The following is a 16,254-nucleotide window of genomic DNA, read 5'->3' as shown; positions in this document are numbered from 1 at the left end:
ATATTGGATGTGTTTAGGCTTGACTTTTCAATATTTATCGAAGTAAAGACTCGGTGCATTGAATAGTATATAAGTAAAGGCCCTCCTGATGTGGATTTCCATTTTCCAATAGATTGGCATGATAAAATTGTATGACTTAGGGAATAGGGATGGCTGGCAAGGCACACACATATAACGCATGCATGGTGGATCAACATTTTAGAAGTTGCACCATTTACATCTCGTGAGTTAATGACCAAATGGCCAATCCATACTCAATACATACAATTTGAGTTGGTTATGGATGAATCCTATTAGAATAAGACAATCTGGTTTCTTCAGAAAATAACATAATTCTTTCAAAGAAGATGATTACCAATCTGGTTTTGTAATTAATGACCAAGATTAGTCATTAAGAATATAAGGTGTTCATTGAAATTAACTTGTCGAGCTCCTATTGCCTACTTGAACAGTTTCGCGGCAGTGTCAACTGAAAGTCGATCTCCAAACAAGCTTACTGCGAAAAACCCTAATTGTCTTAGTCATCATAGAGTAGGCAGACCTTAAGCTAGAAGTATGTGCTACTTTTGTTGTAAGCAGACAAATAAGATGATTGAGTCCCAAGCCTTTATCCGAAAAATTTTGGGTCGGTTACATGAGTCTAACTATGAGAATATCATTGGAAATCCACCACGTTTATTTGTTTTCTTCATTCATTTCTATCATGGATCATATATTCATCCACTCCTATTAAATTCATATAATTTCTTATTAATTCAAGCCATGTTTTTTTAAGTCTTCCTTGCTGCCTCCTACTCTCTCTTATACAAATTCTCTCATTTCTCCTCACTACTATATAGAAAAATTTATTCAAGACTATTAGGTAGAAAAATTGAGAAAATTTATAACGGTAAAATTTTACTGTTTATTCAAGATGGATAATTTTTACGACAGTAAAATTTCAAAATTTTTTTTCAAAACAAAGAATTCGTATTGTTACATAAAATTCTGCAATTTTGAAACCAGTGAAATTCAATGGATTTAGGCAAAAAAAAAAAAAAAAAAAAAACAGAGATGCTACTTTTATAGAGTGTTTCTTTTATTGGTAATCCAAAAACACTAAATATGTTTTGCATCTTGGACTTTGGATATATAATGCATGGATGACAAGTATAGACAAAGTTCTTAATTATGATCACTTGGAGGCTCTTGGGAGAATCAGTTTATTTTCTTAATTCACCCATTTGAACATGCTTAAGCTGTACTCCAGGAAAAAAGATCATGAATCCAGTTTTCCTCGTAGCACATGTTAATCCATACTGTTTTAAGAGACTTGCATGAAAAATTTATTGAATGATATCTATGCAGATAAACAAACAGTCACAGTTTAGGAGGAATTTTTGTGGTAAAAAGAGATTTTTCGTCCCTCAACTATGGAGCGAGTTTCATTTTTTTCCCTAAGCTTTTTTTTCCTCCCATTTGCGTCCCTCAACTATTGAAAAGTATCATTTTCGTCATTTTAAGTGAGATTGAGGTTGGGAAAACCTGATCTGACAAACAATATGATGCCACGTAGGATTTTTCAATGGTCGGATTTATTCGAGGGATAAACATAGTACTTTTTCATAGTTGGGGGACGAAAAAGGGAAAAAAAAGTTAAGGGACAAAAATGAAACCCGATCAATAGATGACAGATGAAAAATACTTTTTGCCGAATTTTTGTGGATGTTTTTAAGAAAGTCTGCTCTACTTTTGAAGAGAAGAAGTTATCCTTAATAGCTTGTGTTCGATGGGCTTCGTGGTTTAATCGCAACAAGGTGTTATGGGATGATGTCTATAGCACTTCAAAGAAATTGGTACAAATGGCGAAGACTAAGAGAGACGGATATAGGGTGGTGCATGGAGGACCTCGTGTTCGCTCCACCTCTGTTGGGATTAATATGACTCAAGAGGTTTGGTGCCCCTCTCCCGTTGGTTGTGTAAAGCTAAATTGTGATGCAGCCTTGACGTCCGACTCATACGGGGTATGGGGTAGTTCTGCGTGGTTCAAATGGTCAGGTGATTGGCTCGGGGTATGGATGGAGGCAAGTGGGATTGGGCGTGGTTCATGCGAAAGTTGGTGCTATCTTGTTTGAGGTGGATTTTGCCCTTGCAATTGATATTCCGTGATTCAAGTGGAAAGCGATTCTCTTGAAATGATATCGGCGCTTAATGATACGGATGCTTCCCATCATCCGTGTGGAATTATTTTTAAGACATTAAAGCTCGGACGAGAAAATTCCACAGTTGATCTTTCGCGCATGTTAAAAGATCAACTAATTTGAATTGCTAGGTATTTCTCTGCTAATTTTTGCAGCGTTTATAATCTTTCTCCCAATTTTCTTTACGTTGTAATCAGGAAAATGGAGGAGCAAAACCCAAAGCAAGTGGATATAGATGAATTGATAAAATTCCACAGTTGGGTTCACAAACGCTGGTTCTCTCTCATACGGCAAATATGTACAGATTTCCGTCAACCCTCAGCTCCGTCTCTGTTGGGGTCTTGGTATATATGGATGCCAGAAAAATTTCTCTCTCGAGACTAAAGCTGCTTCCAAGAGCAATAAAAACCCTAAACCAGGGCTAAATCCGCATCGAGACAATGCTTCTTCCAGGCGATGATCATGAAAGCCCAACACCGTTGATTCCGTTGAGTCTGTTTCAAAGATCAGCTTTACGGATTTCGGTGGGTTCCTCTTTCAAGTAGAGTTTATATTGCCTTCACCTCTGCAGTGAAAATGGGGTGGACAGAAGTGAGAGAAGATGGGTTAAGTCAACTTTTCATCACTGAAAGATATCAATATTTCACTTTGGTCATTGAAAGTTTCAATCAAACATTCCAAGTTGATAACTCAAAGATTTTCTTTTATACAATTTGGCCACCCGAGCAGATTTAAGAGATTTGGGACAGTCAATCATCTGATGTGTCACGTTGACCTATTAAATACAATTATTATTTTACTTATGTGGCGTGACAATTGTCAAAATAAAAAATAAAAAATATATATATTATCCAAATGACAAAATCTGAACCATACATGACAAAATATTTTAAAATAATAATAACACTTCATTTATCTTTTCCCCATCAAAAAAAGAAATCCTCAAAACTCTAAAAAAAATCAAAACCCAGATTTATCAAAATAAAATAAAATCCTCCAACGCCTAAACCAAAACTCAGATCACACCATCCTTGGCCAAAAATCAAAACTCAGATTTAACTATTTTTGGGCACAAATCAAAACCTACATTTCGCCATTCTTGGCCACAAATCAAAACCCATATTTCAAGCATAAATAAAAACCCAAATTTCACCATTCTTGGCCATAAATCAAAACTCATATTTCACCCAAAAATTAAAACCCACAGAAATCAAACCTAGATTGGGTCATGCCAACGTATGCGTCTCTCGCTGCTTCTCGAGCCGCCGGATCCTAACAGCATCTTGGGCCGTCCACACCCCCGACTCCCCTGCATTCCCTATCGATTTCATCGAGTGGGCACTGAAGAACACGGTACACGTCCTTGGCATCTGCTATGGAGTGCAACTCATTATGCAGAGGCTTGCGGGAGTTGTGTTAGAGAGAAGCAAGTGTACGGGAGAATGGAGATTGAGGTCAAGGGCAATTCAGGGATTTATGGGAATAAGAGAGTTGGAGATAGACAAGAGCTATGGAAAATCGGGAGAAGAGGTTTTGATCTTCTTCTTTTTTTTTTGATAACGAGGTTTTGTTCTTCTAAAGTGTGTTTTTTTTATGGAGAAGAATATAGGTGTCATTGTATTCTTTTTTAAAATTTTTATTTTCCACTTTGGCAAGCCACATAAGCAAAAAATGGATTTAATAGTCAACACGACAGCTCAGCAGGTTTGATTGCCCCAAATACCTCAAATCAAATCTATCCGAGTGGCCAAATTGTATTAAAAAAATCTTTGAGTAATCAATTTAGAATGTTTGATCTTTAATGATCAAAGTGAAATATTGAGTATCTTTCAATGGTCAAAAGTTGACTTAACCCGAGAGAAGATCATGGCGCCACTAAGAACGCGAAAAAGCAAAGTAAGCCCATCACTGTCTCAGTAACTTCATGAGGACTCTGCCTCGCTCTTTGTGATACTTGGGATACCATATTACATGGCGACCATCATGAAGAACGTGTACCGTTACTTGTGCTTGCAGTTTCTGTTTTTAATTACAGAGGGAGATGATGAAATCCTATTAAAGTAAGGACAAGAAAATGTAGTCTCAGCTGTGAGTTAATGATGAAATCCTATTAATGATGGCACTCAACTCAATTCTCTCCTACAAAAGCCACTACGAAAATCCAGATATTTTTTAATCTGATTCTCAGTATCTAAATCTGAGAGAGAAATGGAGAGTTTGGGGACAATGTTGAAGCATCTGGATGATTTGTATCCTCTGTTGAAGCTGAAAATGGAGGCAAATCGAGCAGTGAAGCAGATCCCATTGCAGCCTCACTGGAGCTTCTGTTACACCGTGCTCCATAAGGTCTCTCGCAGCTTTGCTCTTGTCATTCAACAACTTGGTCCCCATATCCGTGACAATGTGAGTTCTACTTAATGTCATATGCGCCATGACGTGTGTAGGAGTTTATACTTCAATACGTCTGACGTGATGAGTTATGCAGGATCTCCTGTTGTTATATATGCATGCCATGTTTTATTTTTAATGTCTATAGTGTATGTTTGATGTATATTGTTTCTAATTTTGCCAAAATATCGCTTTTGATCTGCAGGTGTGTGTGTATTATTTGGTTCTTCGAGCCCTGGATACTGTTGGTTAGGCCTCATAAATCCTTAAAACTTCTAAGCTGGTTTATGTTTTGTAGTTTGAGAAATAAGTTTGGCTTATTCAATTTTGATTTCTAAATTAAATATTGATCCTTATACTGTATAATTTTGAAGATTTGATGAGCCTATTTTATAAATTTGGGTTCCATTCAATGCCAAATAGCATATACAGGTTTTGCTCTCTAAATTTTTTGTTAAAGTCTGGGTTTTTTTTAGAACGAATCATGGATGTCCATGTGGGGCTTTGTAGGTAATTTTGTCACAGTAACTGCGATGCACGCTGGTACTAGAGATCATGACATATATCTTCTCTCTTAGCTTTGAACCTTTCCAGTGGAACATTTCTAGAAGATGGCTGTCCAGTAAATATTAGAACACAACAGCTCCCCACCTTGTCTGCAACAATTTTAGGAAATCTTTTTTTTTCCTTTTCTTGAAACATATATTCTAATGTGACTGAAGTTACAACACTGTTCTAGCTTCTAGGTTAGTTTAATATTATCTTGTCCCTTTACTATCATATTAATATGGCATTTCCTTTCTTATATAATTTGTTATGATTGTTCGTTTCAGAGGATGATCCAAGTATACCTACAGATGTAAAAGTTCCTATCCTGAAAACTTTTCATCAACACCTATATGAGCGTGACTGGCATTTTTCATGTAAGCCCCTTTGAAATTTCATCATCATCATCTAGTTCTCGTTCATGTTCTCCAACATTCCACTGACAATAACATAGATCTTACTCCTTGTACTTCAAAAAGTTGATCTCATAGATTTTTGTACTAGTTATATGTTTGGTGCTTCTTCAAGCATTTGTTTATTTACATTCTACAGTATTTGTCTGAACTGGTATCATGTTTACATCAAAAATCATCTGGTTACTTTTAATGAACCCCTGAAACTACTGTTTAAACTTTTAGTTAGTGGAATCATTTCTTGTTCACCTTGAGAAGTTTTAAAGGGGATTTGCTATTGTGTTAGAGTCGTTTATATTCTAACATTCCAATTTCCATATTTATAATCTCTATTCTCCTCTGGGATTACCACTTTGAGTGTCATGACAAAATCTACCGGCTTTAACGATCAGCATTCTAGTAGATGGTCCTCTATCATATGGGATTCGAAAACTGTTCCTCCACATGGTTAAAAGTATGTGTCTGAAGTGGAGGACCGTGTTGTTATAATCTTTATAAGTTAGCATCCTTTACAATCCCAGTTCTCAAATAATTTTCCTATTTCTTTGGTATCAGGTGGCACAAAAGAGGACAAGAAGCTCATGAACCAGTTTCATCATGTTTCAACTGCTTTTCTGGAGCTTGGGAAGGGGTAACTTCTGTTCTTGCAACTTTCTGGTTCTTACTAACTATAAAGGATCTTTTATCATTTGAAATAATTGATTGAACAATCAACAGTCCTCTAAAGTCTAAATCCACAGTTATTTACCATTTCCCTCAATATACTAAAAAAACATGACTTCCTGAACTTTTGGGAAATAAAATGATATTCATTTCTCAAATTGATTTCTGGATATTTAAATATCTATATGACATATATGCTATTGTAGTGCTCATTCTAGTGATATAAGAAACACAGAAACTCTAAATGACCTTGTTTTTCATCTTAAATTACGAATCATTTTGTCAAGTACCTAATGTATCATTCGCTTGTACATGTCATCTAAGGTTTGCATCTTATAGATTAAAACTGATTTTACATTTATTATATGTAGATTGGAAAAAAAATAGAGGTGGATAAAAATAAGTAATGCCATAGTGAACCCTAAGAAATTCATTATCCAATCCGGGATTACATTTTTTTTTGAATGGAAAAAATCTTATTCAAGCACCAAGGGGGTGCAACCCAAAAAAATTTAAGGGGGAGATATTCAAATGATAAAAAATACTCCCACAAAAAGAAGAACCCCAAAACCTGACACTCAAACAAGCTGTCAATCAGGGATTACATGCTGAATTAGAAATTACGATGGTTTATGTGCTAATAGAGTGAACTGTGCCTGAGAGTTTTGAGGTCTACAACTGTTTATCCTGGCTTTCTTATGCTTATCCATTGATAATGTGCTTTTGTTTCATGTGATTAATGTATAGTATCTTCCTTAGAATTGACAATTTTTAGGTCTTGAGTGCATGTAGAATTGTAGACACGACACTCTGTGATTAAAGAATTCGCTTTATGCTTTCTTTCTTAACTGAAAAACTTACCATGAAATTCATGGCAGTTGTCAGGAGGTAATTGAGGAAATTACGCAGAGAATGGGCGCAGGAATGGCAAAATTTATATGCAAGGAGGTAAGTGATATGGCTGGAGCAATAGGTTGATAGATGCATATTCTAATCAATCAACTGCTGACAAGACGAGCAATATTTTCACCAAAAACGTCGTGTGGTTTATCTGATGGTTTTTAGAAGTATCTTTCTTTATGCAGTTATTATCATTAGTTTATTATATTGATTTCCTTGGGAAAAACAGAGATATATCATATGCATATTATGTATAGTGAGAATGGAGATATAAGCTTCGGAGTAGTTTTTGCCACATTGGTTGACTAGTGAAGTTTGTGCACGGGAGTTGTTTGCCTTTAATGATACCAGTAATGTTTATGTTGCAGGTAGAAACTATTGATGACTATGATGAATATTGCCACTATGTATCAGGACTTGTAGGGTTAGGTCTTTCCAAGCTTTTCCATGACTCTGGATTGGAAGATCTGGCTCCAGAGTCTCTTTCCAACACAATGGGATTATTGCTCGAGGTATTCATAAGTTGTGTGAGGGAGCAATTTGTAATGCACATCTACTAAACTTTTATTTGTAACATGGTATCCCTTGTGCTTCTGATAAATCACAGAAAATGCACATCATTCGTGATTATCCAGAAGATATAGAGGAGAAAACTGAGTCACGCATGTTTTGGCCTCGTGAGATCTGGAGTAAATATGTTAACAAACTTGAGGTTTTCTTTTTTCTTTTTTCTTTCATATGTTCATATGATGGTAGTATTTTCATCATTCTGGATTACATCCAGTATGAAACAGGTCACATGTTAACATTTTTAATGTCATTGTGTTATTTGCATCACAACTTCTAACTTGACATTCTTTTTGGCACCTCAGGACTTGAAATATGAGGAAAATTCAAGTAAGGCAGTGAAATGCTTGAATGACATGGTAACTAATTCTTTGATCCATGTTGAGGATTGCTTAAAATACATGTCTAGTTTACGAGATCCTGCCATACTCCGATTTTGTGCCATCCCTCAGGTAGGAATCTTATTCAACACAACATCAACATCTCATGTCTTGTTATCTGTTAGATACGGTGATTTGGGTTCCTTTATATATATTTTCAGATGTGACTTTTATTTATGACTTTTTGATTTAGTCGGAAAACAAGAATAGTTTATCAATGGTTCTCAGGATTGTTATTTCTCTGCTTGATGACCTTTTCTAGAACCACGGCTCTTTGTTTATTTTTCAAAAGGTTAATAGGATTAGAAGGAAAATAATGAAGAGGATCCATGGGAGTAAGCTTCCAAGAAACTTAAGTTGACATCTGTGGATCCTTGAATTAGGATTTGTTGTCTTCAAATTTTAAAAGTGAACTGAAATCCAGGCAATATTGATAGGCAGAGTTTTATATTACTGATCTATAGTGCACTCTTCTTTTTTTTCTTTCCCCTTCAGGCAGCATATCATTTTATGCATTCTTTTCTTTATTTCTGAGGTTTTCCATGGGCAATCAAATGGATATGAATATATGATACCAATGCTTCTGTGACATGGAAATCAACTTGAAACTTCTATGGCAATGGTTAAATATGTTTCTGTTTGCATTATGTTCGTTAGGAAATATCTTTTGTCTTGAATCTGATATTTTCCTAGTTGTGCATCTAGTATAAGCAGAGTTGTTCAATTCTCTTTTAGTTGCTCATTGGTATCACGGCCTCTAGTTGATTGACAAGTCTTCCGAATCTGTTTATGGCCTTTATCATCATCGTCATTGTCATGAAATCTTTATCCTGAAAAGCCTAGGGTCTCAGCTACACGTCCCCAAAAGAAATTTCTTTTAATTCACAACATAAGTTCTCCTTTGCCATTTTTTTCAATCTAAAGCTACACTTCAGTCAATCTTATAGAGTCCACATCATTTCTTATTTTTTCGTCCTTGTCTTTTTTGATCACTTTTTCTCCTGCTAGTTCTCCCACTTAAATTTTCTCAACTATTTGCACCACTACACCAACTTCTCTTTGATACGTGATGTGATTCTTAATATATATGAACTATCTCATATTACTGCGTTTGCTAGATTGTAGCAATTGGAACACTGGCATTGTGCTACAACAATGTTGAAGTCTTCAGAAGCATAGTCAAGATGAGGCGTGGTAAAATATATATCTAATCTATTCTTTTTTTTAATTGCAGCTGAAAATGTGCAGGTAAGATATGTAACAAAACAAATGTTTAGAGGCCCTGTAGAACCCTCAAGACCAAATGACTTACCTTTTCATTCATGGGTTCCACTTTGTTTGGTATTATGGTACTAAGGACAAAATTACCACAAGATGATGTCGTTGAACCCATGTTCCGGTTCACATTATTATATGTAACTTCAAGTGCTATTCTCCGTGATACATTTTAGTAGTCCCCTGTTTATTCCCCTGCATACTGCTATTACATCTTCCATTATCGTCATTCTTAACTTTTGGTCCTAGATCAGGGTTCTTCTAAGAATGGTGGTTTTGGTTATGGAGTACTTGACCAATGAGTCGATGACAGGATCCACACTTCAAAGCTAGTTACCCATAGAGGGTATTTATCATAATGCCTGTAACTTGACTCAGGACATGGGAATATGTTCATTTCAGTGCCCAGAGGGTTTATTAAAAGCATGGTAGCTATTGAAGGCAGCAACATTTATAGCTTTGATGTTCATGAATATGTAATCTGAAAAGTGAAACAATCTGATGGCATGGCAAGTCATTCTTTTAACTCATCTGTTTATGGCTAAAGCATAGATAATTTTGGGCTGAGATGTGGAATAACCCAAATGAATGCACTTGTATTGGTTGGGATCAATTTTTAATTTTGGGCTGAGCAAGTAATGCTTTAATTTTGCTGTTATATGGTTGCAAGAGCATAAATATTCCTTTCCTATTGCTCTTTCAGACTCCTCTAAGAACACTCTGTATATAGGGTAAAAAAGGTAAACAACTCCAGCGCACGGCTCTCGCAGTGGGCGGGGTCAGAGACATGCAGGATGTACGTAGACTTTATTCCCTACAAAATATGTGGAGAGGCTATTCTAGGTTTAATGTGACCTCTAGGTTGCACCTCCGCACTCTAGCACTTGGCCACATATTCGCTTGTGTATATAAAATAAAAAACTTATTTTGATGTTGTTAGTTCTGTTCTTAATTGTCTATGACTGACATGTTTCTATTTTCCATAATTCCTAGTGAATGATTTGTCTACTTTGTGGCACAGGTCTAACTGCAAAAGTCTTCGACCGAACAAGGACAATGTCTGATGTATATGGTGCTTTCTACGAATTTTCATGCATACTGAGGTCCAAGGTACAGTATTTCTTTCAGTGCCAAATAGCAAGGAAATCAGATGCATCTTTATTTGTTTTACTTAATTTTTTACACCAGCTTAAAATTTTCTTGAAATAGTGTTTGGACCTCATGATTCCTATTCATGAAACCCTTTAAGTCTCCACGATTCGTGCCAAAATAGACTCTTGCCAGCATTAATTGTGTGAAAAGACACAATACAGGCAATCTTGAAGCACTCACTTTGGCTGCAATGCTTCTGCATTTTCTTTAGGAGATTTCCTTACGAACTAGATATATATATATGTATGCTGGTTGATTAGACACACTGGACAATCCATAGTGCAACGGCAAAATTATTGCTTCATTACAACCTAAGCAAAATCATAAAAACCTCTTTTTTGCAATTCAATTATCCCACACCTGCAATGGGAGCCATTAGTTACTTATCTGATAACTCAACCGGTGTGCTTCTTTGTTGGGAGTCATGATCATGCCTAAAGTGTAGTCATATGTCATTGTATGTTCGATTATTTGGTTGATTTTCGGACTTCTGCAAATCACTTTCTGATAGTGACAATCAATAATTGGCTTGTATTTACTTGTGAATGAATTCTTTTAGTCACTTGAGATTGCTCATGTTGCTTTTGTTGTTGCATCTACCTTTTCCAAACATGCTTCTATTTGCTACATTGTTATAAAGATAACTTGTGCTTAGACACTGAACATGCACAATTAGCGACTGTAGGTTGATAAGGACGATCCTAATTCGACAATAACGCTGAGCAGGCTGGATGCAATACAGAAAACATGCTTGCACTCAGGAGCCCTAAATAGGAGGTATTTAAAAAAAAAAAACATTGTTTCTGGTTCCTGGATCTTAATTTTCTTTTCTGTTATTTTCTTTACCCTTCAGAGTTCCATTGACAATAGGTTTTGGATTGTACCAGGAAATCTTACATGCTTGATAATGAGTCAAAACATGGCCCTCTTGTGGTGAGTTTGTGCCTAAAATTTAAAAAAAGAATAAAATTTGTCTACCTGCTTAGTGAAAAATATTTCCTTGACATCTGCTGTTTTTTTTTAATAATACAATACAGCTCTTCATACTTCTTAGCGTATTGGGTATCATTATCAGCAAATTTGTGTCCCGACTGGCCAAATGATTAATTGAAGTAAGTTCATTTTCTCTTCCTCCTTCTGTCCCAGCTATTTTCAGAAAGATTTAATTGCTTGATCAAAGTAACTATTATTAACATAAGGCTAGTGAGCTTAATTTCTTTTGTGCAGGATGTTATGGATTGAATTCCTTGAAGCCTTGTTCAGTGGACATCCTTGTCTTGTACTTGAATGAAAATTTTATGAAATGTATTTAAGTTTGAGCCAACTTTTCCTGTCGTTCATGCAGTACTTATAGCAGGTGAATCACATGTTTTCCATATCTTATTCTAGGTTTGAACATGCGGATTGAACAAAAAATACCCATTTGAAGTAGTTTTGTGAAACAATACCAATTTGTTCACTGTTTCATGTGTAATCTTAGTGTCACTTGCATGTCTCTTTTTTAACCTATGCGCAAAGGGGGGGAGAGTTTCATCCCAAGTTAATGAAGTCTTTTTATGTATGATATACTTGTTTTTCAAACATTTTTTGTTTTTATTTTTGAGAAAATAGAAAACAACTTCGAAAACATGTTTGGTTGTTCTTTTAAAGATACATAAAATAGAAAATCGCTTTAAAACAATTTGCAAAACACAGAAAAAGAAATAAGACTTTTTTTGGAAAACTAGAAAACACGGAAAACATAGAAAATATAAAACACACCAAATGGAACCTTGGTTATCTGACAAAGCTTAAAAAATGGTTGCTCCTTTGAAAATATTATCATACCTTATGACATCCAAAACTTCTTTGAGTTCTATCGGGATGGTCAGGCTAGATGCTCGGAAGCGATTGCTCGGCTAATCTTCGGTTACCTATGCAGGAGAAGAGATGAGCTATGGGGGTCCTAAGTTGTTTTTATTCTTGTGCTCGGAGCTCTCCCTTAGCTAGTAATCAAAAGTTTTGGATACTAAGAATTATAATTATCTAGGGCATAGGCCCTTGTTAATATGGTGTTGGGTAGAGATCAATTTAGGTAACAAATTATCTATTCCTCTGTGATTCTTAGGAGAGTTTTTCGGAAGTGAATATATTTTCTTCCTTTTCTAATAGGAGTCTGATTCCCTTAAGACTTTCAATTCCCATAGGTGTACAAGCCACCTGAGAGTTTCCGAGAAAATGCTCCCCGAGTGTCGTCTGCAGTACTGCTCAATACCTCATATATGCCTTGATGGACAACTCAATGGGAGTCCTGTTCAGCATAGTGTTTCAAAATCCCAAAAATCTAAAAATCTGTCTGAATTATTATGTTGGAATAAATTTCAACTTCTGTTTCTAAGTTGCAACATTTGAACACTCAATAACTGAAATAGAACTCGGTGACAAAAAATTTCACTCTCTCAAACAAATACACAATATAAACCTGACCAAGACCACAAAGCCACTCAACCCAATTCATCTCAAACACACAAAATTATTAAGCATAAAAACAGTGAGAGGCCATGCATGAACGCACGTTGAGTGTCGTTTTGTCAATTGTAGCCTTATTGTTTCTCGTGAAGCAATTTAGTCTTGTGTTTGGATAGATGCAATATCATATCACAATGGCTCTCTAGAGCGACATGTGTGATGTGTTATATATTATATGCATGTAAAGACTCTCCAACAAGTCGCTAATTATGGTCTGCTTATCACCCTTTTTCTTGCCTTCACAAAAATCGCCCCTAAACTTCCTCTTATTTACTTAAACACCTTACTTTGTTATTGGAAATTTCTGGTGGTTCTTTCTTTTGAATAAATCCTAGGGCTTTTTGACAATCAGCCAGCTTTCAAAACAAAGATATTATTAGTTCCAAATTCGGATCATTAAAATTTATTCAATTAAATTTCTTTAGTGTTTATCTTTCAAAATTGGATTGATTCAATAGTTATTGGAAATACAAAATATTAAATAAATTTTAAAAATTATCAGATATATCTTTTTCTTGACACCAACGTCACTACGTATCCCTAACAAATTCAACCATAATCAACCATAATATGTAATTAGACAACGTAATAATGTAATTTAATGTAATTAGATAACGTAATACTGTTATGACCGGTTATGGAAGAAATTGTTAGGGATACAAAGAGTTTTCGTTTTCTTGATAACTGATCAGAACACCATACAAACTTACCCTTTAAATATCCGATATGAGTTTAAACTCAAGCCGTCAGGCTTGCGTGTATAGAAGTTTTCTCATCTAATGACATAATAAATTTGGTCAAAGCCCAATGCGTGGCCACAAGGTTATTTCTCTTAGCGGGAATCGAACTCAAGACATCTCAAATTCATACGGTTTGACCCCAGAGATATTTTATCAATTAAGCTATCACCAAGGTTGTTAGATATATCCATTAATGTGGAGGAAGTAATTGATAATATGGAAAATATCAAAATACTCAATTTGTGTGTTTGTCTAAATCATAATTTGTATTGATTGGATAATCACATGACTATGAGTAAGCCGTCCGAGTAGTCAAAATGTGAAAAATCTAATAAGTTGAACACTTGTAGCTAATTCCAAACCCATAAAGACCCAGAATAGTGACGACAAAAACACATTTAATATTTCAATAAATAAGCAACAATAAAAAGAAGAATAACATAAATTACAAAAGGCTAGATAAAAAGATAAGCCATTAATCCCCCACCAGTTTCGCCCACGAACCAGCCTTCATTGCAGTGCTCCATCCAACCAACCCTCCCTCTCCCAATTCCATCCACAGTTTTTCCTTCTCTTCAACAAATCTTCGTCTTTATCAGGTAATCACGCATAAATTATACATATACACAGAATCTGAAGCATTAAAATAGCTTACGAATCTGATTCTCTCTGTCTTTTTTTTCCCCCCTAATATTTGATTGACATGGAGATATGGAGTACTGCGTGGAATCAAGAGCGTTGAAATCGAGCTTACAGAGAGAAATATCCGCCATGAAATCGACGACGACGACGCAGCAAGCCTTTTTTGAGGATTTCGTGTACTTGAACCCGAATATTGGTGATGATTTCTCTGTTGATTGTTTCCTTGATTTCTCTAATGGAGAATTGAAGGACAACAGCTTTGATGAAGAAGAAGATGAGGAGGAAAAGGAGAGATTGTCGGTTTCCTCTCAAGAACTCGTGGACGATGATAATAATTCCAACTCTAGCACTCTCTCCGGCACCCCCGAGAACTCTGACTCTCTCGTTGCCGGCGAACTCTCTGTTCCGGTAATTTTTTCACTGGAAAATATATATTTTTTATTTTTGAAAATTTCGATTGAAATTAAATTTTGTTTTATGCTTCACAGACTGACGACGTAGCCGACCTTGAATGGGTATCGCAATTTGTGGAGGATTCGGTACCGGAATTTCCTCTGTTCTACCCTGTTTGTTGCAGGGAGAAAACAGAGAGCTATGCGAAGAACCAGTTCGAACCGGAACCAGAACCGAAACGGTCTGTATGTAATTCTCTACGTTTTCCGATTCATATTCCGTCAAAGACAAGAACAAAGCGGGCGAGAACCACCGGTCGAGTATGGTCGACGCCTTACCTCTTAGTCGCCAACAAACCTGGAAAACCGCGAGGGAAGAAACCAAAGAAAACACCGACGGCTCAGACCGCGGGATTGACATGGGTGGGCCAGTTCCAACGAAGGTGCAGCCATTGTCAGGTCCAAAAGACCCCGCAATGGAGAACTGGCCCATTGGGGCCTAAAACGCTGTGCAATGCTTGTGGAGTTCGGTACAAGTCCGGCCGGCTTCTCCCTGAATATAGACCGGTTTGCAGTCCAACCTTTTCTGGTGATATTCACTCGAATAGTCATCGGAAAGTGTTGGAAATGAGGAAGGGGAAGGAGACGGATGAACCAGAATCCAGGTTGAGCCAGATGGTTCGGAGTTTTTGAAGGTTAAGATTTAGAGATTAGCTTCATGTGAACCCGGTCTAGACCGATTCAAGTTAGTGGTCGTAGAATTTATCTAATTAGGTAGGATTTTTTTTCCCTCTAAAAATCAGGTCAGTCCTCAGTAGTTGCAGGTAATTTAGGTCAATTAGGTACAAAAGGTAACCTTTTTTCTGATTTATTTTTTATTTACATTTTTAATTGAAGTTTTATGAATGTATCTTAACTAATTCTTATTCAATGATCGAAATTGAAAGAGAATTAAATACAATTTTCTTTAGGTTAAAAAAATATTAAAATTGATAATTCAAAAACCTTTTATTTTAATAGGGATTTGGAGGTTCTAATTATAATCTTTATTTTTTTTATTGTGATAGATGGCGATAAAAATCAATGGGAATTATTGAAATTAATAATCCCCTCCCACGAGGGAAAATGTTCAAAGAGACTAAAAAGAAAGTTGAACCTCTGTTTCTTGTATTTTGTATTAATTGGCGTGGTATATTCATATGTTACATAACATGTGAACAATAAGAATTATCATTCTTATTCAGACGATAATTCATAAGGAATAAGAGATTTATGCATCAAATAATGTAGACAAAAAATATTCGGTTATTGAGGAAAAAATCAATATACTTCTAACGTCGAGTTAGGATCAACTAGGATAGCAATAAAGGACGGCTCCATCATGTGTGTTTAGGATGGAAGTTTTGTATAAATATATCGTCATGCTATTAAGTATTTTGATTTTAAGTTCTTTTCTTTCTACGAGATAGAATAGAATAACTGGCTTGAAACGTAATGATTATACGTGT

General features: G+C 35.8%; 1 protein-coding gene and 1 pseudogene across 1 annotated transcript; both read left to right on the top strand.

Annotated features, from left to right (window-relative positions):
* The first annotated feature begins 3,947 nt into the window (after window positions 1–3,947).
* Window positions 3,948–11,940, top strand: LOC119990571 (annotated as a pseudogene).
* Window positions 11,941–14,178: 2,238 nt separating this feature from the next.
* On the top strand, window positions 14,179–15,711 carry LOC119990572 (GATA transcription factor 7-like). Its single transcript, XM_038836549.1, has 3 exons — window positions 14,179–14,311; window positions 14,422–14,762; window positions 14,843–15,711. Exons 2-3 carry the CDS (start codon window positions 14,424–14,426, stop codon window positions 15,437–15,439), a joined length of 936 nt encoding a protein of 311 aa, XP_038692477.1. The 5' UTR covers window positions 14,179–14,311; window positions 14,422–14,423; the 3' UTR covers window positions 15,440–15,711.
* Window positions 15,712–16,254: the final 543 nt, after the last annotated feature.

The sequence above is a fragment of the Tripterygium wilfordii genome, chromosome 22 (genome assembly GCF_013401445.1).
Source record: "Tripterygium wilfordii isolate XIE 37 chromosome 22, ASM1340144v1, whole genome shotgun sequence".
Taxonomy (NCBI): domain Eukaryota; kingdom Viridiplantae; phylum Streptophyta; class Magnoliopsida; order Celastrales; family Celastraceae; genus Tripterygium; species Tripterygium wilfordii.
Note: the sequence above shows the minus strand (reverse complement) of the source record. Positions and strands in the feature narration are given on the sequence as shown.

Coding starts and splice junctions, on each gene's coding strand:
- LOC119990572 (XM_038836549.1), top strand. CDS start 14,424: ATGGAGTACTGCGTGGAATCAAGAGCGTTGAAATCGAGCTTACAGAGA. Junction 14,763..14,842: donor CCGGCGAACTCTCTGTTCCG/GTAATTTTTTCA, acceptor TATGCTTCACAG/ACTGACGACGTAGCCGACCT.